Source organism: Glycine max, chromosome 10 (genome assembly GCF_000004515.6).
Source record: "Glycine max cultivar Williams 82 chromosome 10, Glycine_max_v4.0, whole genome shotgun sequence".
Taxonomy (NCBI): domain Eukaryota; kingdom Viridiplantae; phylum Streptophyta; class Magnoliopsida; order Fabales; family Fabaceae; genus Glycine; species Glycine max.
Window position 1 is genome coordinate 50,223,183 of NC_038246.2, and position 22,098 is coordinate 50,245,280.

At 32.5% G+C, this 22,098-nt stretch overlaps 2 protein-coding genes and 1 pseudogene across 3 annotated transcripts; 1 reads left to right on the forward strand and 2 right to left on the reverse strand.

Moving 5' to 3' along the window:
* Positions 1–1,870: 1,870 nt before the first annotated feature.
* LOC100796674 (soyasapogenol B glucuronide galactosyltransferase-like) lies at positions 1,871–3,329 on the reverse strand (annotated as a pseudogene).
* Positions 3,330–5,832: 2,503 nt separating this feature from the next.
* On the reverse strand, positions 5,833–7,634 carry LOC100786635 (soyasapogenol B glucuronide galactosyltransferase-like). The gene has a single exon (XM_003536666.5). It carries the CDS (start codon positions 7,563–7,565, stop codon positions 6,048–6,050), a length of 1,518 nt encoding a protein of 505 aa, XP_003536714.1. The 5' UTR covers positions 7,566–7,634; the 3' UTR covers positions 5,833–6,047.
* A 4,010-nt stretch (positions 7,635–11,644) lies between these two features.
* Positions 11,645–21,673, forward strand: LOC100306163 (uncharacterized). 2 transcript variants are annotated; one of them, NR_174673.1, is made up of 16 exons: positions 11,645–12,080; positions 12,893–12,951; positions 13,503–13,571; positions 13,962–14,096; positions 14,359–14,407; positions 14,761–14,873; positions 14,954–15,025; positions 15,221–15,331; positions 15,590–15,771; positions 17,231–17,503; positions 17,610–17,689; positions 17,791–18,185; positions 19,267–19,371; positions 19,491–19,628; positions 20,121–20,287; positions 21,338–21,673. NR_174673.1 is itself a non-coding variant. In NM_001251625.3 (16 exons), exons 1-16 carry the CDS (start codon positions 11,758–11,760, stop codon positions 21,393–21,395), a joined length of 2,325 nt encoding a protein of 774 aa, NP_001238554.2. In that variant the 5' UTR covers positions 11,645–11,757; the 3' UTR covers positions 21,396–21,673. The 2 variants fall into 2 exon arrangements, 1 of the variants encoding a protein (NP_001238554.2); NM_001251625.3 differs by having other exon boundaries at positions 13,503–13,567.
* Positions 21,674–22,098: the final 425 nt, after the last annotated feature.

The window sequence follows — 22,098 nt, forward strand, 5'->3', positions numbered from 1 at the left end:
GAAGGTGGAGCATCATATTCACCATAGTCATAGTACCCAACTGGCTGCACACCATAGCCTCGTCCTCGTCTTCTACATCAAATCATATTACTGTCAACAAAATCCAGTCTTGAAACATTAAAAGAAAAACTCGTATCCGCTGTTGGTATCCACTCGTATCCGCTGTTGGTGCTACAGGTCCCTCCCTTTTCTTTTCCTTTTTCTGTTACTTACTTCACGTTTTACTGGCAGGCGTTTTTTCCCATCTTTTACTTTATTTTATTCTTGAGTTGACTTGCCACATGGTTGCAAAAACTTGTCAGACATATGATTAAGAGGAGAAATTAGATTTCAATACCAAAGATTTATTTGCATAAGGGAGGATAGGAACCAAAATGGCCAAAATGCCTATTCACTCTCATTGGATATGAGTTATATTATTAATAGCTTGATAAATGCATTCACTTTCATGGAAAATGAATGATATCTTATTAATAGATTTCATAATAATTTTTTAAAGAATAAAATAAATTATTTTAATTCATTTAATATAATTTGAATAAAAAAAATTTAATTCATTGTTTTTTTATACACGGTGAACTTTGTACCCACAAAAGCAATCTTGCTTTCTAAAAGGGACCAAGCAAGTGTGCCTAAAAGGAGGTGTTATTCTCACTCTCCTCTTTGTTATTTTCGCCCCCATGTGCTTTAGACATTTTCCTTCCAAAATGTCCTTTCAACAGAAATACATTTCTGTTATACAAAATATGCATCGTAAATGTATTTTTGTTGTAGTATGGGTAAGAATAGCAACAAAATAGCATTTCAGGGGAGAGAATAGCAACCCCTTACCTAAAAAGGGCTCATAATAACATGTTGACTTCTAAAGCCCAACAAAGTATTGTTGTTTTTGTTTGGACGGCACTACAACTTCTCCCAAGATATATTCCATACTTTTATTCATTTTATTTTATTGAGTCAGTTTATTTAAATTTAAAATAATTAATTTCAAAATAAATGTTTTTTAAAAAATACTAATAAACAGATAGAATTTTCTTATAAAAAAAATTTTAAGACAACAATTTAGACAGATACACTAAAAAACAGAAAATAATTTATTAAAAAAATATTATTTTTAACAAATAAATTTAAACAAATTAGTCCATTAGTTAGTGAATCTCGCATGAGTTCTGCTAAATAAAAAGTAATATATAAATATATATATATATATATATATATATATATATATATATATATATATTAGTTTAGCATATCCCATATTAATTTTATCTAATTAATAAAAATCATCATCGTTATAGGTGCAAATCAAAGACATTGAACTGCATATTTCTTGCAAAATCTTCAGCGTCTTAATTCATAAGTGCAACGTTTAATTTTGTACATTTTAATTTAGACAAAATTACGAACAACACAAGGTGGGATTTGACTCCTCTAAAATGAGTGGATGCAATTTAGAGGATAAAGTAGAATAATAATCATTAATTAAAAATTAGTAAAAAAATAGGATTAAACATATAATTAGTGAAAATTAAAACATACCACCAAGTTTTATTTCTTATTCTTGTTAACTAATCATTCTAGCCCGTACATATTACATAACAAAAACACAGAAAAAATATTAAGAATATATTTTTTACACACTTATATAAACACATTCTTTTTTATTAGTTAAAATTTATTAAAAATAATAAAATTTTAATGATTTTATATCATATATATTTAATGATTTTTTTATTCTTTAATTTTTAATAAAATTTAACTAATTTACTAAAAAGATAATTAAAAATTAAGTTGTTACCATTCTCAGAAAACTTTAGTGTTACAATTCCATAACTCATGACAGTCCAAGACACAAGGCAAGAGAGCGCCTCTAGGCGTTACGGTCTCCCTTTTCGATTACCTCCATTTTGTGTTTAACCTTTTGAAGTTTCAATGACTTTAGTTCCTCAATTTGATCTTTCAAATTGTTGTGAGAAGATCCACCAACCTGAATTGCTTTTTTTGCAGTATCACTGAGCGCTTTGACTCTCCTCATTTCTACAGACTCTTCCCCTCCACCCATCAACAAAGCAATAGTTTTTCCTATGTCCTCCCTCTTCACTACCTCACTCCCAAATTCATTCAAGCTTTTCCATTCTTTTGCTCCAACTGAAACTCCAATTCTAAGCACATCTACCAGAAACTTCTCATTGAAAAACTGCTCTGCAAAAATAGGCCAAGTCACCATTGGCAAACCTGCGATGGCACTTTCAAACAGTGAGTCACCACAGCTCCAGTATAAGAAGTTGTGCTGCCCAACCCCATATTATGTACCCTTTGTTGCTTGCTTGTACCCTCTTCTCAAATTCCTCCACAAAACCCTTAGCTTCATTCACCTTAATCAGTTTTCCTAACCACCCAGATGAAATCAAAATCATGGCCTGAATCTTCAAGTGCGTGAGCTATTTCAACAAGCTGTGTGGAAGGGAACTTGTTCATGCTCCCAAAACTCACGTAGAGAACAGATTCCTCTTTCTTCGAATCAAGCCATGTAAGTAACCCTTCTTCTTCTTCTTCATTTGCATGTCCACTACCAGCCTTATGACCTTATCCGAATCATCTTGGTTCACCTATGCTCCAACTCTTGGTTCCCATGACCGTCTTGTAATATGCTCCTCGTAGGCACCCTCAAACTCATAAAAGCTTTTGAACAGTGATCCGTAGCTCTTTTTCTCTGATTCTTGCATCATCTTCTTTAAACGAGTGTATCCATTTGGTGCTCTAAGCCAATCCGGTAACCGAGAACCTGTGGGGCAACCCAGGAAGCACAGAACTCTCACTATCAGCGGCAGCATCAGCAAACCAAGGGTAGAACATGTCTGTGACTATGAAATCAGGTTGCATGTCGTAGAAGAGTTGTTGGAATTACCATTTGAGAATGGACAAATCCTCCATGAGTTTGGTCCGCACGTGTTGAGGAGTGTCTGCGTTGATGGTCTCCAGTCCTTCTGGCAAACCAGGTAGTTGTGGAAACTCGACAAGGTGGGTTCAAATGGCACGGCCACCGCGAGTAGAATCGCGGTCGATGGAGGTTTGGAAAATGGCAGCGATTGCTGGTGTGGTCATTACAGTCACATCCACGCCATGCATTGCATGGCCAAGAGCCTGGCCATATCTACTACTGGAATTAGGTGACTTGTTGATATGAAGGGAACAAAAATAGCCTTCAGCATTTCAGCTTTTGTTTTTCTAGCGCAACGTGGATGGATTTTTAAATTGGAAAATGGTTTTCTAGGTAAACTAAACAAAATGAATTAACGTAGGCTTTTAATACACAGCAACCGCCCAGGAATTCCATCAAAGAGTTTATTTTCTATTTTGAATTTAAAATTAGCGAACAACATTCATCAGCCACATGCACTAGTTGGATGGACGTTGTAATAAAGTTGTGCAGAGATCCTGTCCATCTACGAAGTAAATGGAGATATACCATTTTATTAAGTCTGATTAGTGAAGAGCTGCAAATTAACATAATGTTAAATATTAAAATTAGAGACAAATAAAATGAAATCAACAGGGTGTGCCAATAATCAACAGCTGCATTTTACACCTTCTTTATAAATTTCTTGAGATAATGAATGAAAAAAATAGTTTATTTATTTATTTTGGTGCCTTGAATCAAGGATGATTGAAAAGGTTGTTAGAGAGAGCTATCTGGAATGACACTGATTTTCTTGCTGTATGTCTCAAAACTTTATCTGTGACACTATTTCTTCTCTTAACCCACTCTTTCTTGTTTCTTGCTTAGGAGGGGTCTGAGTTGGCTCTTTTCTTGCAAAATGCACATCTTATGTTTTTAGGATTGGTTTCCACCCAAAGCGGGGAATCAATGATATACCTATAATGCCAATGGTTCTGAAGAGTGAAGCTGGCATGATCAGGAAATTTTGTGCTAGCCTTGCTTTGCTGTGTGATGTAATCAGTGTTATCTTTATGACATATAGCAACAGCTCTTTTTGCAAATTCACCCTTTGCTCAATATGGTTTTGCCAGTGAGAAGGTACATCTGTACATGGAAATTCTTATGCAGTCATTTTCCTTTCACATTTTGCATTGTTAAGGTGCCTTATCCACTTTTCAGATGCTTCGAACAACCATATTTGCACTGTTACTGATAAGGACTGCACAGGCATGCTTGCCTTTTGTTTTTTTATGATTCTTTTGTATGAGTTTTGTTGGAATATCAATATTAAATAAAAATAGGAAGGTTAAATATCATATAAGTGAAAGAAAGACTTATAAATCTCAACTTTAAGATTTTATATTAATGTGATGTTAAGTTTACTCATGTAATATGCTAAAGGATTATTAAAAATTTCCATACATATTTTACTTTTAAAAGTGTTCTTCCCTCCCTCCTAAAAAAAAATAGCATAATGCAGAGCCAGAAGCTCTTTCTGTCACTGATGTGCTTTTATTATAATGAAATATGAAATCAAATATAGATTTTGCGACATTCTTTCCTTCAGTGGTAATCCAGCTGTTAATTACCTGATACTCCAAGCTTAAGCTCGTCTCAAAGAAGCATCTTTGTTTCCAGGATGGTTTGAGCTTTAACTTGCTGATTTCTTTTTCTCTGTTATTTTTTAGCTCATCCTCTACCCATTGAGAAATTTTCACTATTATCATTCCATCTTAATCAAACCATTTTAGTCTTACAGCATATTGTTATCATAAGCCTTAGTTGTCTGTTGCTGATATATATGTTTTTGCATATGTTGTTTTTGTACTGGAAACAGGAGGGGGCTACGTTATGTTTTATAAACTACTTCTATCCAGACAATTAAAATTCTCTTATTGTGCAATTAATTTATGATTTCAAATTTGTTTACTTCTCTGACAGATCTAAATGCTTATATATGAGATCATGCTTACTGTGCTAACTATTTGGTTGTTAAGATAATAATAATAATGGGTATCCAAGTAGAAATATGCTTATTAGTACGAGGAGAGGTGAGCAAATGGGTTTGGGCATGTAAGCCACCTGCGAAACGCGCAACCCCCACGGTATATGGGTTATGTTTTTAAAGCCCGTTTAAATTGTGGACTTTTTAGTCCAATCTATTTAACCCGTGGATTAAGTGAGTTTTATCAATGGGCTTTGCAGGTCCTGCCGGTTTTTAATAATTTAATATAAAAATATAAAATACTAATAAATAAGGGATATAAATTTAGTAAAAATAAAATTAAAAAAATATAGAATTTAAGTATTTTATATATGATTCAATGATTAATGAATGAAGATATAATATTTTGATTTGGTATAGAATTATAGATTAAGTAAACATGATGTAAAAAATACTTTTTAAGTAGCTTAAGATATAAATAATATTATCATTTTGGAAAAATAAATTTTTTTATTAGATATTTCATAATTAGTTTTTAAAATGAATTAAATTTTATATTTTATATTTTAAAATTTAAAATTTAATTTTTTTATTTTTTTGAATTATTTTTGTCTAATGTGGGTTGGTCACTAAACTGTATGCTATGTGGGGTACGGTGGTACGGTGCGCAATTGTTAAAACTGAGTCCTTTTAAAATGTGTGAGCTTTGGCGAGATTGGTTTCACTGGTTGCAGACATTGTGATTTGTAAGCTTCGCATGTCCAGCTCTAAGTACAAGATAAATGTGTACGCTAAGTTTCGTGCCCAGCTCTAAACAATTATCTAAGCATGATTTCCGTGTTTTTTTTAGCAAAGAGGATTTTGGCAGCCATTGCGTCAATTATTTACAAATAATAATTTGTGATTAACAATATAAAAATGAGTGCATCAAAGGAATATGCGGGAATTTCTTCCAACATGCAAGCTAGCCTTTCTTCTTATTGCCACCTGCGCAGAAGATCATGCTGACATATATACTAATAATAAGTAATAACTGAGTCTGGAAATTAAAATGTTACTTTTCACTCATACTGTCATACACTCATACACCAAAGGAAATACTTGAAGTTTCATAATTATCTTTATTCATATCTGATCTCCTAAGCCACCGTCTCCACCCAGTTAGGCGTTGAGCTTTTGAAGTTTGAGTGACTTGAGCTCCTCAATTAGATCTTTCAAACTGTTGTGAGAAGACCCACCAACCTGAATTGCTTTCTTTGCAGCATCACTTAGCGCTTTCACTCTCTTCCTCATTTCTTCAGACTCTTCTCCACCGCCCATCAACAAAGCAATTGCCTTTCCTATGTCCTCCCTCTTCACTATCTCATCCCCAAAGTCATTCCAATTGTTCCATTTTTTGGCTCCAATTGCCACTCCGATTTTCAGCACATCCACCAGCAACCTTTCATTGAAAAACTGCTCTGCAAAAAGTGGCCAAGTCACCAATGGCAAGCCTGCATCCACGCTTTCAATAACGGTGTTCATCCCACAATGAGTCACCACAGCTCCAATGGAAGGGTGCTCCAGTATGAGAAGTTGTGGTGCCCAACCGCATATTAGATACCCTTTGTTGCTTGCTTGCACCCTCTTCTCAAATTCCTCCACAAAACCTTTAGTTTCACCTTCATCAGTTTTCCCAACCACCCAGATGAAATCATGACCAGAATCTTCAAGGGCATGAGCTATTTCCCCAAGCTGGGTGGTAGGGAAGTTGTTCATGCTCCCAAAACACACATAGAGAACAGAGCCCTCTTTCTTAGAATCAAGCCATGCAAGCCAAGAACCATCTTTTCCTTCTTCTACTTGTTCTTCTTTAGCTTTGTTGTCACGTGATCCCCTTGAAGCCTTATCCGAAGCATCTTGATTCACCCACGACGAAATGGGTCCCAAGTTCCAACTCTTGGTCCCCATGATTTTCCTGTAATGGTCCTCGTAGGCTCCCTCAAACGCATAAAAGCTTTTAAACACTGATCCATAGCTCCTCTTCTCCGACTCTTTAATCGTCTTCATTAAATAAGTCAAGTTGTCCGGCGCTTTGAACCGATCGGGTATCTGCGAACGTGTCATCTCAAACTCGTGGGGCAACCCAGGAATCAAAAAGCTCTCATCATCAGAACCTACCTTGGTGTGAGGTTCAAACCGTTCGAGAGAGTCCATAGCACAATGAGCAAAGTAAGTTCCGCCGACATAAATGAGCCTCGGAATTCCCAATTCATCTGCGGCATCGACGGACCAAGGGTAGAACATGTCGGAGACTATGAAGTCGGGTTTGATATCGCGGAAGAGTTGACGGAATGGACCTTCGAGAATGGAGAGCGCGTGGCCGATTTTGGTGACCATGTCTGCGGGAGTGGAAGCGTTGAAGGACTCCAATCCTTGTGGCAAGCCAGGGACTTGAGGGAACTTGACAACATGGGTTCGAATGGAGCGACCGCGGATACAATCACGGTCGATGGAGCTTTGGAAAACGGCGGCGTTTGCTGGTGTGGTGATTATGGTCACATCCACACCTTCCATGGCGAAGATCCTCGCTATGTCTACGACGGGCACCAGATGACTCGGTGATATAAAGGGCAGAAAAATACCCTTTAGCACCATTTCATCAGAGGATGACTCCATCAATGATAATCTAGGATCCATGGAGATAATTATTCTTTGCCGATCAATGTTTATAAACTCAACTTTACTCTTATTTTATTAGGCACGTATGACACACCTATGAATAATTTCTTAACATGCGGGCAACCATAGATTTTGTTTTCAACGGTACGTCATATCTACATTAGTTAAATTAGTCATTTTCTTTCGTATAGTTTCATGATTGTTATTTTAGGAAATTAATGTTCCTTTATTGATTAATATTCATTTAATTTTAATTTTAAAGAAAAAAAATTCTTTCATAGAGAATATCTGTTTTTTTTTTTATGAAACTACAAGTATCTCTACAGCAGATAATAATATTTGAGTCTGGATAAAACAATTAAAAAATGATTATTTTCATGAAAAATGATCATTTTTTATGAAATATAAAAAATTATTTAAATTCAGCATATAAAAACAAAAAAACAATTTAACGGATAAAAATGTAAATGATTGAAATAAAAGGATTGTTTTTTTTTTTTCACGATACCGGCCTCGGTGGGGTCACATATAAGGCAAAGGTAGTAAGACAAAGGATCCATGGCCGTTTAAGCTCCACCACTTTATTATACTTGAAAATTAAGCATTGTTTAAGCATACAAGATACTAATTAAGAAAATTGGTGTAGTTGTTGACTTGTTGTTGGTTCCTGGTAAGTAGCATTCGTCTATGCCGCCTACTCGTTATCGTGTTTTTTTTAATAATGATATATATCCAGGTTTAGATAATAAACACTTAGTTTAATAACCACCTTAAATAATTTTATATTATTAACTAAGTTATATTAAGCAAATTTTACTAAAGTTGAAAATTCAACTCATAACTGATAATTAAAAATTAACTTTCTTAAATTATAAATATTTGATCAAATTAAATATTGAAGTAACTGAAAACTGTAAAATGACATAAATATAATAAAATTATGATTTATTTATAAAATATAACAAGAAAAATTAATAAATATATTAAAGATAAAAGAAAAAATATAAAAAGTTAGAAGTTAACATTTTTAAAAATAAAAAACTACTAAACAATATTTGTTTGCAAATAAGTGAAATAAATTTATCAACTAAGAAAAAATTTAAAACTAATTAAAATATTTTTCTGAACATAACCTTAATTAAAATTATTATTAATCATGACTTTTAAATAGACATGGCAATTGGGGGTCAAGGATAGATTTAGCCTCCCCGTCCCCGCCTGCAATCTTGGTGGGGACCTAAAAATTAGACTTATTTTTGTCCCCGCTTGGAGATCAAGTTTTCGCGTCCTCACCTCGTTTTCGATCCTAGCCTATCTTATTTTTTTACTCATAAAAAATGGAGAAACCAAAATATTTTTTTTTTGTAATTTGACTAAATTTATTACAGCATGGTAAATTGAAATTTCAAGTAAAAATTATTTGATTTCATTTATTTTTTAATAGTTTAAAAAAATAATGATCATGACATCTTATTTACCAAGGTTAAAATTTCAACTATTTAGCAACAAATTAAGTAAAAATTGTTTGTTTTCATTTTTTTTTTAGCTCAACATGAAATTAAGTAAAATTTGTACACAATTATAAGAAAAACAACAATTTCATGCATAAAACAAGCATTAATTCATTAAAATTATATAATTATAATAATAATTTAAAATACTTATTATATCAAAATAGTAATGGGACAAGGGCGGGAATGAGTACTAACATATCCTATCTCATCTCCGAACCCGACTTTCTTAATTGAGGAAAACCTGAACCTAGTCAACTTGATTTTTCACATCAAAGTTAGAGTGAATCCGGGTCAGTCTCCACAAAAAGGGATACACTTGTCATGTTTACTTTTAAAGTAATTATTATAAGAAAAAAAAACTTATTTTATACATTAATTTGTAATTAAATAAGAATATAAAGTGTATAGTCTTTTTACTCATATTCACTCAATATTTTTTTATTTTTTATTTTTTATTTCTTCTTTTTGTTATACTATTATGTACGATATCTACATTTTTTAAATAATTATTTTCTTTCTCTATATGTCAATTAACATTGAGATATCCATTAATATTTTTTTTCATGTTCGTTTCCTATTTCCCTGTTGTCTATCCTCCACATTGTAGTCTGTAGAGTAAGCATTATTTAATTTTTAATGTCTTTTAGAGGGTTACTTTAAAAGTAAATACGAAATCATAATATTAATGATATATACACTGATAGTATAAAGATCTATTTCATTGTGTTATCTACTTACAAATTATGATGCGTTGTGAGATTTTGACGCTACTGGTGAAGTATGTCAGCGCACCTCAGGAGGCCATTTTCCTACAAACTTCTCTCCTCAGTTATCGACTTGTAGTAGTGACTTCATGATAATTTAACTCATGGTCTTTCAAAAGACTTGAATATTTTGTTTGTTGTTACTAATAATTATGGTCTTTCAAAAGGGGATTATTTTTTGGATGTTAACACGGGAAATTTGGAGGAGTGTTGGGAAAACTATTTTAAATTTGAACACCCATCAGTTTGCCTCAGTTGTGACCTCTTTGATGTTGCCTAGAGTACAACCTTAAGGGAATGATTTAGTCTCACATCACATTGACTATTTTTCCCTAAACATGATTTATACTTTATTTGATATCTATTATGAGAATTCAAACTTGAATCACTTGGTTGATGGATATAGGCCACTGACATTTATTCAAGAGTGTTGATAAGTAAACTACAAATTATTGGTTTCTATTTTTCTTTACTTAAATTGTTTATTTTGTTCCTTGCTTATCTCCGGTGAGACTAAAAAGGTTGTGTTTAACAAGTTATTTTAGTTAACTTATATTTTTTATTAGATAAAAAATTTATTTGACTGTTTAGTAAACAAGTATTTCTAAAATATGTTTGACAAGTAATTTCAATTAGTTTTTAACTTGTTTTACTAGTCAAAAAACATGTTTGACTCTTTGACAAATAAACATTTTAAAGTAATTTTTAATGTTTTTTGAAATGTTACTTGAAACAATATTTTTTTAAACACTAATTTCTAATTTTTTATATGAGAAAAAAGATATACATCGACGATGTAAAAAGTTTTATACAATTATTTAACCACAATTCATTGTGTATGATAAATTTGTTGACTTTTAAAATAATAATATTAAATTCATTTAAATAGTAATTTATGATTGAATAACAACATAAATGTCAATGCATATGCATTAAACTTTTTTATATTTTATTCCGTTTTATCTTAAAAATATTTATTCAAATTCCTTATTATTTTTGTAATATATCATTTTATATTTTTTTAACTATTTCAAGTGTTAGTTTTACTAGATATTTATAACTTAATAAATTAATTTAAATTTTGTAGGTAGTTGGGAACTATCTTTCCAATTTTCAAGTAATTTTGCATAGCCAAAAAGAGCATAACTATTGGGTGTTGCTAGGTGCACCTAGTAGTATTGTTGGTGCACCCAACATTTTTTAATGCCTAAAATGCCCCCGACTCGTTGTTCCTTTTTAAGTTGTTTTTTTTGGTTGAGTGGTGATCCATAAGCAGATTTTTCATATACGGATCAACTTGATCCGTATGAATTATACGGATGAAGTTGATCCATAAGTATGAAGTTCATTTGTATAAAACATATAGATCAAGTTAATCCATATGATTTATATGAATAAAGTTCATCCTTATTGATTTTTTGTTTTTTTTAATTCCTTAAAGTTTTATTTATTTATTAATTATTAATATGTTAAATTACTCATTTATGCATTAAAAAAATTTACTATTACAAAATTTAATATATATTAAATTTTATAATAGTAAATTTTTTATATTTATAAAAAAATATACAGATTAAATAATTCGTATGATTTATATTAAAATTAATTGTTAGAAAATTTATTATTTAAATTTATATACGTATTAAATATACATTAAAAAATTTAGTATTATATATAATAATATTATTTATTTTATAATATAATTGAAAGAAGGAAAAACAAAGGTGGGGAATATCCTGAATATTTTATTTTTACTTTTTGCCAATAAACACTTTTATATCCCTTAAATCACGTTTTTTTCCCCTAAGTAGAGATTCTTGCTGCTTTGGTTATTCATTTATTCACATTTCAGAGTCCACATCGCGGTTGATAGCATAGCATCGTTCACTAATGGAAGCCTTATCTGTTGTACCTGGCGCGCCCCTATTATAAATGGAGCTTTCTGCATTTTCTAGCTTCAAAGCAGTTTCTGATGCTTCCTTGTTCCCATTTTCTTCGAATCAACTTTGGTGCCGATGCTCTCTTCCTCTTCGTCGCCGCGATTATGGTCTCTGTTGGAGTCCCAAGTCAAAACCGTGTTTTCGGATCAGAATGTGCTCGGAGAAAGCTTCGTCGTCGAACGGTTACGGCGGAATCGACTGCGGAGAAACAACGAACTCTGATTTCGTCGAAGTCATTGTCATTGGCTCTAGGAAGGACGCTGTTTTTGATTTCTGCTTGAACTCGCCGTTTCAATTACCGTCGCCGCGGTTTTGGTAATTGTCTAGTTTCTTTCCAGCGTTTTCGCGTTTTATTTTTTAATTTCTGAATTTTAAATTTGAAACTGTTTTGTTAGAACAGCGTAAGGTAGGGTCGAATTAGCAATAAACCTTATATACATCGAGAGGCTTGTTCGAGAAATCGAAAAATTATGAAGAATTAATTGCGTCTGGTACACATTATTTGTACATAGTTAGGTTTCTATAATGGTAAAGAATTATAAATCAGTGTGTTGTTGTTACTGTCGGATCATATAATTACGATGATTTTTTTCTAGCAGGCAGCGTGGGACGAAAAGTTGTCTCATATAGTTTGTTATAATGTTATTGTTCTATCACTGCTTTTACTGATTTTGGGAGTGAAAACTTTACTTCATATGGTTGAAATTCCATAGTATAAGTGTGTGTTTGGTTAGCACTTGGCAGTTTAAACCAAGCAAACGGACTGTCAAACTGAATGATACAAAATCTTGCTTCTTACTTTAAATGCTTTGGAGGATACCTTTTCCACCTTTGTTGTACTTTCTTTCTTTTTTTTCCTCCTCTTTAATAATGTTTCTGTTAAATAAATAATTTACCAAAAAAAAATAGTAAGCCTGGACAAGTGCAGTTTATGGTTTTGTTGTGCCAGATAATAAATACTAAATACAACATCTTTCACTGTATATAATAAATGACTTTTGGTTTTAGTTTATTAAATTATTTCTTCCATTCCAGATAAAATGATTTAAATGCTTCCAGAATTGATTTTTATTTTTATTTTTCGTTTTTGCATTTTGAATTTGTTTTGAGATGACAATCTTCTGCAGGAATATCCTCATGAAAGAATCAGAAGAGGTGCAATTACAGCAAAGATCAGTTGAAGAAGGTTTTGATTTGATTTAATATTATTGTGATTATTTTTTATCCTATAATTATACTTTGTCTAGTTTTATATAGAAACATGTACTGGCGTATTTTTGTGATATCTAATTTGATAGAAAAATGTTAAATTGCAATTACGTTCTTCTTGATTAATTCTTTAGAGTAAATTATGTGACACTCCTTGAGATTTTTTCATATTGCACATGATACCTCTGGTTTTTTAACATTTACAACAACCTCCCTTTTAAGGGTACATGATGTAATTTTTTTCAGACCATTAAGGGGGTTAGTGTAGGAATAGAAAAAGGAAGGGTATCGTGTGCAATCTGAAAGAACATTAGGGGGTTTCAGCGTAATTTACTCAATTCTTTATTATAATATGTAATTCACTACAAAAGTGAAGCTTAATTTTTAATGAAAAGAAAATAGACTAATAGACAGAAAAATGGGGTAAGTGCCTTTTTTCGTGCATGAATTTCAATTCAAATATTCATGCATTTCCCTTGTTGTTCTTTGTATTTAGAAGGTACTAATATTTTGGGCCATCTTTTGCAGAATCTCACCCAAGACTTGTCAAAGCTCCATTATTTTTGAAGTCATGTTCAAAGACTATTGTCCTTGTTTGTACATTCCTTACCTTCAAACTCTTGTAGTAAAACCTTTGTTTCAATGGTGGTAATTTTCATCCATGGGTTTCCAAGTGGTCTGGTTTGCTTTATCTGTTTCAGCTGAAGATTTTGTGGAGCATGCATAAGTTAACTGAGATACTTAAATTCATTATTCATTTATTTATCACCATAGAATTAATATATTTATTTGATCAAATGAAATTCTGTCATTATGTGTTGTTTTAGATATTAGCTGACTTGCATGACGTAACGTTATATTCCTTGCATGGTTAAATATTTTATGCAAATTGCAAAATCAAATCAGAAGATACATAATCCCAGCTAGAATTTGTTAAAGTAGTCTGATGGTGTGTGGTCTTTGTCTCCCCTCCCTCCTCTTTTTTAGGTGGCCAGTGCAGGATATGGCTTGTACCACACTGTTGCAGCAGATATTTTTGAAACTGTAAGGTCGAGGAATGGATTAACAGTTGCTATAGTTTTGAAGCCATTTAGATTTGAAGGGCTTAAACGGCAAGATGAGGTATCTTTGATGCTTTGAATTAATACTTGGTTACTGTGATGCAAGAGATCACAACTACAAAACATTCTTTCATGTAGTTTTTTAAATTTTAAATATTTCTACCTGCAATATGATGAATATTTCTGTGGGCTTAGGGAGTCTTGTTTATTTTTTCACTTTATGGTTGCCTGAGATTCCTTGACTAATGTTAATGTTTTGCAGTTAATTTATTTTTAGATCATTTAGTCTGTTTGATACATTTATTTGTGCCATAAATATTCAGGTGAAAGCCTTGATGCAGAAACTTAAGGAGAACACACATTTACTTATTGGTGAGCTATATTTCTTATGCCTGTTAAAATTTGATTCTTACAAACTTCTTATCTTCCTCAGAAACTCCTTTAGTTCTTTCCTTCTCCCTATTTAGTCCATGTGCCACCTGTAACTAAGCAACCTTTTCCCAACTAACTCCTAGCCGTTCTGTGTTACTATTGTTACTTCGAAAAATGGAAATAGAATTACTTATGTCCTCTTTTATGCTGTCTATAACATACACTCTTTTTAACTAATTGAGAGTTGTTTCTCCTCTTTTGGAAAGTAATCAAGTATGATTTACTTTTAATTCAATCACCAAAATGCCTACAAAAAATGTAAAATTTTGCACTTCTGTTGATTTATGATACAGAAATTGATATTGATGCACTGCTCGAGAAAGACTTATTGACTCTAGATGAGGCCATGAAGACCGCTAATGATGCAGTTTTGCTAGCTATTAAGGCTGTCTCTGTTCTAAAATCTGTAAGTTTAATTTTCTTGTATACTTCTGGCTATTAGTTTGTATAAAACTATTCTATGCTTACTGATTGAAAGTTTTGCAGGAGATGCACAAAAAATTTATAGATAGATTGAATGATGGCATGAAAGAGGCCAGCTCTTCAGAAATTAATAAAGTAGGTTTCTATGATTTTAACCCTGATAGTTTCAGAACTTTTTTCCCTCAAAAATTACTTTTTAGCCTTGTTTATATTGTTCTTTAGACAAGATCAAACTTGTATATCAATGTGCCCTTTTTTAATTATTCCAATTTTCATGTTTCCATTTCCTTTCACCCCATTCATGTGTAAAACTGATGTTATTGTGTACAGATATTGGAATCCTATAAAGAAGCAGGGATTGGATTTGGAGCTGCATATAACATCAAAGCTTCAATTTTGCAGTCTATATTTGATAGTCCTTTCCTGGGTGTTCGTTTGAAGGTATCACTCATTTTCCATATTCATGCAAGATAGGTGTTTTTTCTATGTTGACATCACATTTTTCAAAATACATTGATTTTGTTATTAAATGCTAAATCCTTTTTCAGAATATGATTGACCCTACTGCAATTTGTTCAGTGTAGTAGTACCTTTTTTATTACATTATTTATTTTAAACATTTAGCTATCACTCTTCTGGTTGAGTTCTGGTTCCTTTTCCTCTACTGTATAAACTTATTATAATCATTATTTTGTTCAGGATCCAAATAGCCTAGTTATATGCACCCTTGCGTGTTCAGAACCCATCAATGATAGTGATATAGCAATCTTTCTGCATACTTTCCGTCAAACAACAAAATACACGAGGGATATTATAATATCAACAATACATGACCATGCTGTTGAGCCCAACCTATTCATAACAACAGTCCTTACACTTGGGTAAGTTTTATTTTGTGTGTTTTTTGGGGGATAAAGAAGATATTTATCAAGACAAAAAGGAAGGCTTGGGCAAATATCTTACTTGAAGATATTAATGCTTGTTGGCAAACTTCTTTTTTTGGTGTTAGGACTTAAAAAAGATAAGTGTTTTTTACATCTACACATTGAAGTTCCTTTGATTTCAATGGAAATAACCTTATTGTTAATGTTGTTACTGAGTTGAGAATACTTGAGATTGAGCATGATTTGTCTACTTGTGACTCTTGAAAATTTAACCAGTTGATTTTATCTATTTGTTCTTTGCATCAGTAAGAGTTTAAATGATGTTTTGCTTGCTTAATGCTAGTTTTGATATGATGAACTGACATTAATGGGGCACATTACTTTTTTAGATTTTATGCATATCTTGTTGTTAAGCAGAAGCTTCAAGTTTCTTTCTCTTGTTGTGTATGGACTGTAATGAGGTTCAGACACAAGCATTATTTTGGTTGTGTATCATGTCAATTGCGGAGAGCAGTGGGATATTATCTGTTTTGTAATATTTCTTATCTAAATGAAACTTCATGTCAAAAGAGATGAGAAAAATCGTGGGTTTCATTTCAAGTTGAAATTTGACTTACAATTTGAATTGAAAATTGTAGTGAGTTTTCCAGCAAATTAATGACTGATAATATATACTATGATCTTATCATTGGTGTAACATATGAGTGTTGTCTAGTGTATGTGTAGCTAGGACTAACAAAGGAATTTCAAATGGCTGTTCAGTGGTTGTGCACTGTTCTTGTAAGAATAAAGAGGAAGGTCTTGTTTTTTAGATGTGTTAGAACAGGATAAAACATATATGGGTTCTATTATGTGTTCGGTAAATTTTAAAAATACAACATAACAAAACCCAGGGTTAAAAAATGGTACTTAGTTCCACTAAAAAGGGCAGAACTAAGGAGAACAGAACATAATGTTCCTTTTCCATTTTGGCCATGTTTCAAATGACAAATGATACTAAGATAAGTTCTTTAAACAATTTGTTGTTGACCATCCTTTGGACATAAAACAACAGCTTCATTTGATGAATGGCCAAGAATTGGAATGAGGATGATTACTCTTGTAAGAGTGTATAAGTAGCGTATATGAGTAACTAACTGAGTTACTCATATACACTACTTATACACTCTTACAACTTAGCTAATTTGGTACCTAAAAGAAACAAAGAAAGGAAAAGAAAACAAACTTCCGAGGGCACCTGCAGTTTCTCAGTATTTTACATATCCTAAACATTTTTTTTCAAACTATGATGTGCATTGATTTTCTGATATTAAAGTCATGTATTGACATAAAAGACTTACTAGCTAGCTCAATTTTAAAGTGATAGTCCTGAATTACTAATAGTTTCCTTTTATCTGTATATTGTTTCCTTATTCCCTAGACTGTTTCTGATTGGTTTCTCTTGTCATATAATTAGCTGTTTAAATGTGCAACGGTCTTCCCAGAATGGTGGTATACTGTCCAGACTTGCCCTGCATTTTCCTCTTATTTTTAGCTTTTGGGGAAGACATAATCAGCAACAAGTTGGCACTGGTAAACAGACTGAAGTATTTCCTCATGAAGTGATGAGTTCTGATGACATTGATGAGAGGACAAATAGGATTACTTCTGACAACATAGATAACAATCTTGACAAATACTATGAAGAGCCAGCATTGAGAAACAACAGCTCAAAGTTGCCTACTTCAAGGTTTTCACTCTCTTCCTTGCTCACTTGTTCTTTTCTTTTTATTTTTTTAAGCAAAATTCGTCCTGCTATTTCACTTGTTTTCATTTTTGCTTCTGAACTATAATAGGGATTCTGGAAAAAATGGAGAAGATTTATCTGACACCACGTCCAACTATAACATCCTTTATGACTCTATTACCGAAGGAGGTAATTTTGAGACATGGAAAATTCAATTACTTTGTGCCAGGTGCACTTAACAGTTGTTGAGTAATTTCTTCCCCTGTTGTCTTGTCCAATTTGAAATCAAGTTGCATTAGGTGACTCTGCTTTTCAAAGGGAACAACTTGAGAACTGGAATCTAGGTCCTGGATTTGAGGTGGCAAAGGAGTGGGCCCAAGAAAAAGCAGCTGATGCTACACCCGCTGTTGATAACCTAAGCATCTTCCACCTTCCTGTTGGTGTGAGGCATTCAGAAGATTTGAAAGACTGTTTGGAAATCTCATTTCTGACAAAACAGCTTGAGCCAGATACTGATAACGATGTGAAAACACAAACATTAAATGGAGGTATGTCTCCTTGGAGTGCAGCAACTGATGCAAGTTTGGAAGCAGTGATGGAATTTGCATCTTCACTTTTGAAAGGAAAGAATGCTAATAAATCAAAGAAAGACGGAGTTCTATCTGTTCGTGCTGCGTCTATGTTGGTAATAATGTCATTGAAATTTGTTGATGTTCATGCATATACTACTGAAAGAGAATCTGAGGAATATTCTGTTACTAGTAATATTCGAGGGACTTGTCTTAAGTTGTGTCAATTATGTGACAATTTAACAAGAGATGGTTCTCCAAAAATAGATGTGCATCATGTTGTCATTTTCTACTCTAGTTGCTCTGTATGTACTTTTCTGGAGGGCTGTTTTTTCAACTATCTTTAGATTTATTTTTAATCTCTGGTTTGATTGGTTTCTCACTTGAGTTCTTTCCTAGTTTCCTTTTAGTAAAGTTCTTCATTTCTAAAATAATAGAATAGAAAGAGGGACCAGAAAAATTGTAGCCCCGACACTAGCTCAAATAAGCTTGTTCAATATTTGAAATTGGGCTCAAGTATGAAAATACACATTTGAAAGTCTTACTTAAATATGCCTCTTGCTAGTTATATAAATTTGGCTTTAGTAATTAGTACAAAGGTGAAATGGATATTATCCAATGTGTTGGTTGTAGTTTCTTCAGTTCATGCTCCTATAGATTGTGGGCCATAGAACTGAATTTCCTATTTTGTATATGACAATGTAGCTTTTCAAAGAAATAACTCCCAGGACTGTAATACCTCTGGTGTTTATCTAGCGCAAGGAAATTTCAAATTTTTTGAGGTCAAAGTATTCTTTAATGAATGACTAACATTTACTTTGTTTCAGTGAGATTTGTGAAATTTTATTTGTCAATAGGTATAAACTTATATAACTATCATTGCTTCATTATTTATAAATTTATATTTTCACGTGGTACTTTAATTATTGGGTTAATGGTGTTTTAGTCTTGTTCCTGACTTTTATAACAAATAGTTTTTGTCCCTGGATTTTTTAAAATACTCACACTCTAGTCCCTAAGCTAGCAAAGTTTGGGTATTTAAAAAAATATAGGGACTAAAACCAATGTTTAAAAAGTCAAGGATAAAAACTATAATTTGAAAATTTTTCTCAGACTAAAACACTATTAACCCTTAATAGTTTATTGCAATCTCATGTCATAAGGATTTTAGGTTTAACTTAATACTTATTTGTGCAGGAGGCAGAACGTGATTTGTCAAAAAAGTGGAGTCCGGTCGTGGAAATGCAATATAGGGGAGGAAGATACAAGGGACGATGCCAAGGAGGTCTACCTGAAGGGAAGGTAAATTCTTAAAAATCTATAATAACAAGAAGGCCAGGCTCAGGAAGTCTGTTTTTTCTCTTTTTGCCTACAGAGCTACACGTCGATAACAACTATGTTAAATGAAATTTTAAAACCAGGGGCGTCTTGTTCTCAGAGATGGCAGTATATATGACGGTTTATGGCGCTATGGTAAGAGATCAGGTCCAGGTTCATTCTACTTCAAAAATGGGGATATGTTTCAAGGATCATGGAGGGACGATGTCATACACGGCAAGGTTTGTATCCTTTTTCAAGTTTATTTTTTTATGATTGTCAAAGCTAAAGATAAGACAAAAAGTAATTGTTTTGGAATTTTTTATAATCGATATGGCATATTTATACATAAATTACATGGTATGTGATTCTTCTATCAACTGTTGCCAAAACGTCTTGTGTATGTGCCGGTGTAGTTTGTTTATATAGGTTGGGTTAGGATCTCTTAATGCTGGTGTAAATTTTAGCCATAGTTATACATCCTTTACAGAAAGAAATTGATTTTGGTTTGTGTATCTATCCAATTATTAGTAATGGTGCATTGATCTTGTACACCAATTTTTGAAATTGGATGATAATTGCGGCTTGTTGATTAAACAATCGTATGGTTGATATAAATTTTGAAAGTACAGTATCGTGCATGATATAATGGATTACACAATAATCTTTGACAGAGTATTAGACAAAATTCTATCAGTGAATTGGATGGTAATTGCGTCATATTGATTATGCAGGGTTGGTTTTACTTTCGCACTGGTGATCGGTGGTTTGCAAACTTTTGGAAGGGAAAGGCTAATGGTGAGGGGCGGTTCTACACAAAGTCCGGTGATGCCTTCTTTGGCAATTTCAAAGATGGATGGCGACATGGCCAGTTTCTTTGTATTAATGCGAATGGGACAAGGTTGGTAGTCCTGTTAGTCTCTCTCTCTCAATTATAAAAAAGCTTGGGCAGTCCTACCAATTATATTGTTAACATATGCTTTTTAATTTCATCGGCATGCTGATTATGTTTCCTCCTCAAACAACATATATATGCCCACTATTTAGGTTTGCTTTCTGTCAGATATGATGTTTTGATTAATAGATTACAGTGGAAAGAGAAATGTTGAATGGACCTCAGCTTCAACGTGATAACTAAGGGTGTTAATAAAAAGATATTAATCAATTAGGCCTCTTTTGTCATATATACCACATGTTTTGTTCATCTTACAATTGTTTTCATATATTGAGTTAAATGTTTCTCTTTTTAGTATTTTTATTGATTAACAACAAAGTCTTATCCCACTAGGTGAAGTTAGCTACATAGATCACACGATGTCATTCGGTTAAAAACCAAAGTTTCATAATATTTTTATTGATAAAAATATATATTTTGTATAATTGAGGTCTTCATTTGGAACTGGATATTCGGTGATAAGAAGTCAATAAGAAAGTAAACTCAATGTTGTGCATTGAATGAATGCATTAGGCAAAAGATAGGATAGATTATAGAAAAAAATTGTAGAAAAATGAAAAGATTAAGCATGAATGCATAGTAACCTTAATACTATAGAAACTAACGAGAGTAAATAATTAATGAGAGGTCAATAAGTAGTCTATAGACGCATGATTTGTGACAAAATTCTATAGTCATTTATTCCATGTATCCGATCCCACTTAGTAGGAAAATGCTTGGTTGCTGTGTGGATCATTATTTAGTAACAATAGAAGTTGAATTCTATAATTGTTTAATTATAAATTTATAATAAGTTCTACTTTTTAGAGGCAAAAGTCTTGCAATGCAATATCACAAACTTGGGTTAGACTTTCTTTAATTGCATATTTGAAATGTCAATCTTATATCTTTCACCTTTTTTTTATAAAAGGGCATACTTGATGTGCGTGAAAAGAATTTTTCACATACCATGCCAGTATCATTGCTTGTCACCAAATTGACTTGTGTGTGCAACAGGTACACTGAAATTTGGGAAAATGGTGTTCTTGTAGATGGCAAGTATTTAGACAGATGACCATGGTGGACAAATGCGGTCGGTGCCCAAAATTTTGTAATTACTGTGAATTTTAGTCTTTTCTCGATTTTTATTTGTGTTTTATGTTGTATAATAGCTGTTTTTGCCGGCAAGCTATGTTTTGTAGTCTGTTATTTTGCCACGAAGCTAATCTACGCTTTAGCTTATTTTTCCTACCTATTCTTATAGAACTTGCCACAATCCATGTCAGATTTTTGAAGAACTACGAATCTCATTATAACTATGTATGAAGCAAATTCAATCAGTTTTAACATATGAAACATGATATCTTGAAGCTTTAGTATGCCATATAGATTACCTGGTCCGCTTGTATCCATATCCCGTTAAACCAAATCTGTACGAGTTTGGGAAATTGATCAAACTAGGTCACTTTTACAAACTAATAAATTTTAAATTTTGAAATGATGTTTTGAAGACTATTTTAACGATTGATCAGGTCAACTTGTCAGTTAAACTGACGAGTTTCATGCCATATAAGCAGTTAAAGGGAACTAGCTAGTCAAACTGGCCATGGTGCTCAAGTGCCACAAGTTGGTGTGTATTGATCAATTCACATTTTTTTTTTGTAGACAAAGCCATGTTCACGAAAGAAAAATTAAAATAAGATTATGAAGGAGATTCAAGTTTAATTAGTTTGTTTAATTATCGTTTTAACTTCAGTGATGTTATATCCTACATACAA

What these genes read in the sequence shown, in the direction of transcription:
- LOC100786635 (XM_003536666.5), bottom strand. Translation starts at nt 7,565, where the DNA reads ATGGATCCTAGATTATCATTGATGGAGTCATCCTCTGATGAAATGGTG.
- LOC100306163 (NM_001251625.3), top strand. Translation starts at nt 11,758, where the DNA reads ATGGAGCTTTCTGCATTTTCTAGCTTCAAAGCAGTTTCTGATGCTTCC. An exon ending in TCAAAGTTGCCTACTTCAAG is followed by an intron (nt 17,504 to 17,609) that starts GTTTTCACTCTC and finishes GAACTATAATAG; the next exon opens with GGATTCTGGAAAAAATGGAG. An exon ending in GAGGTCTACCTGAAGGGAAG is followed by an intron (nt 19,372 to 19,490) that starts GTAAATTCTTAA and finishes TTTTAAAACCAG; the next exon opens with GGGCGTCTTGTTCTCAGAGA.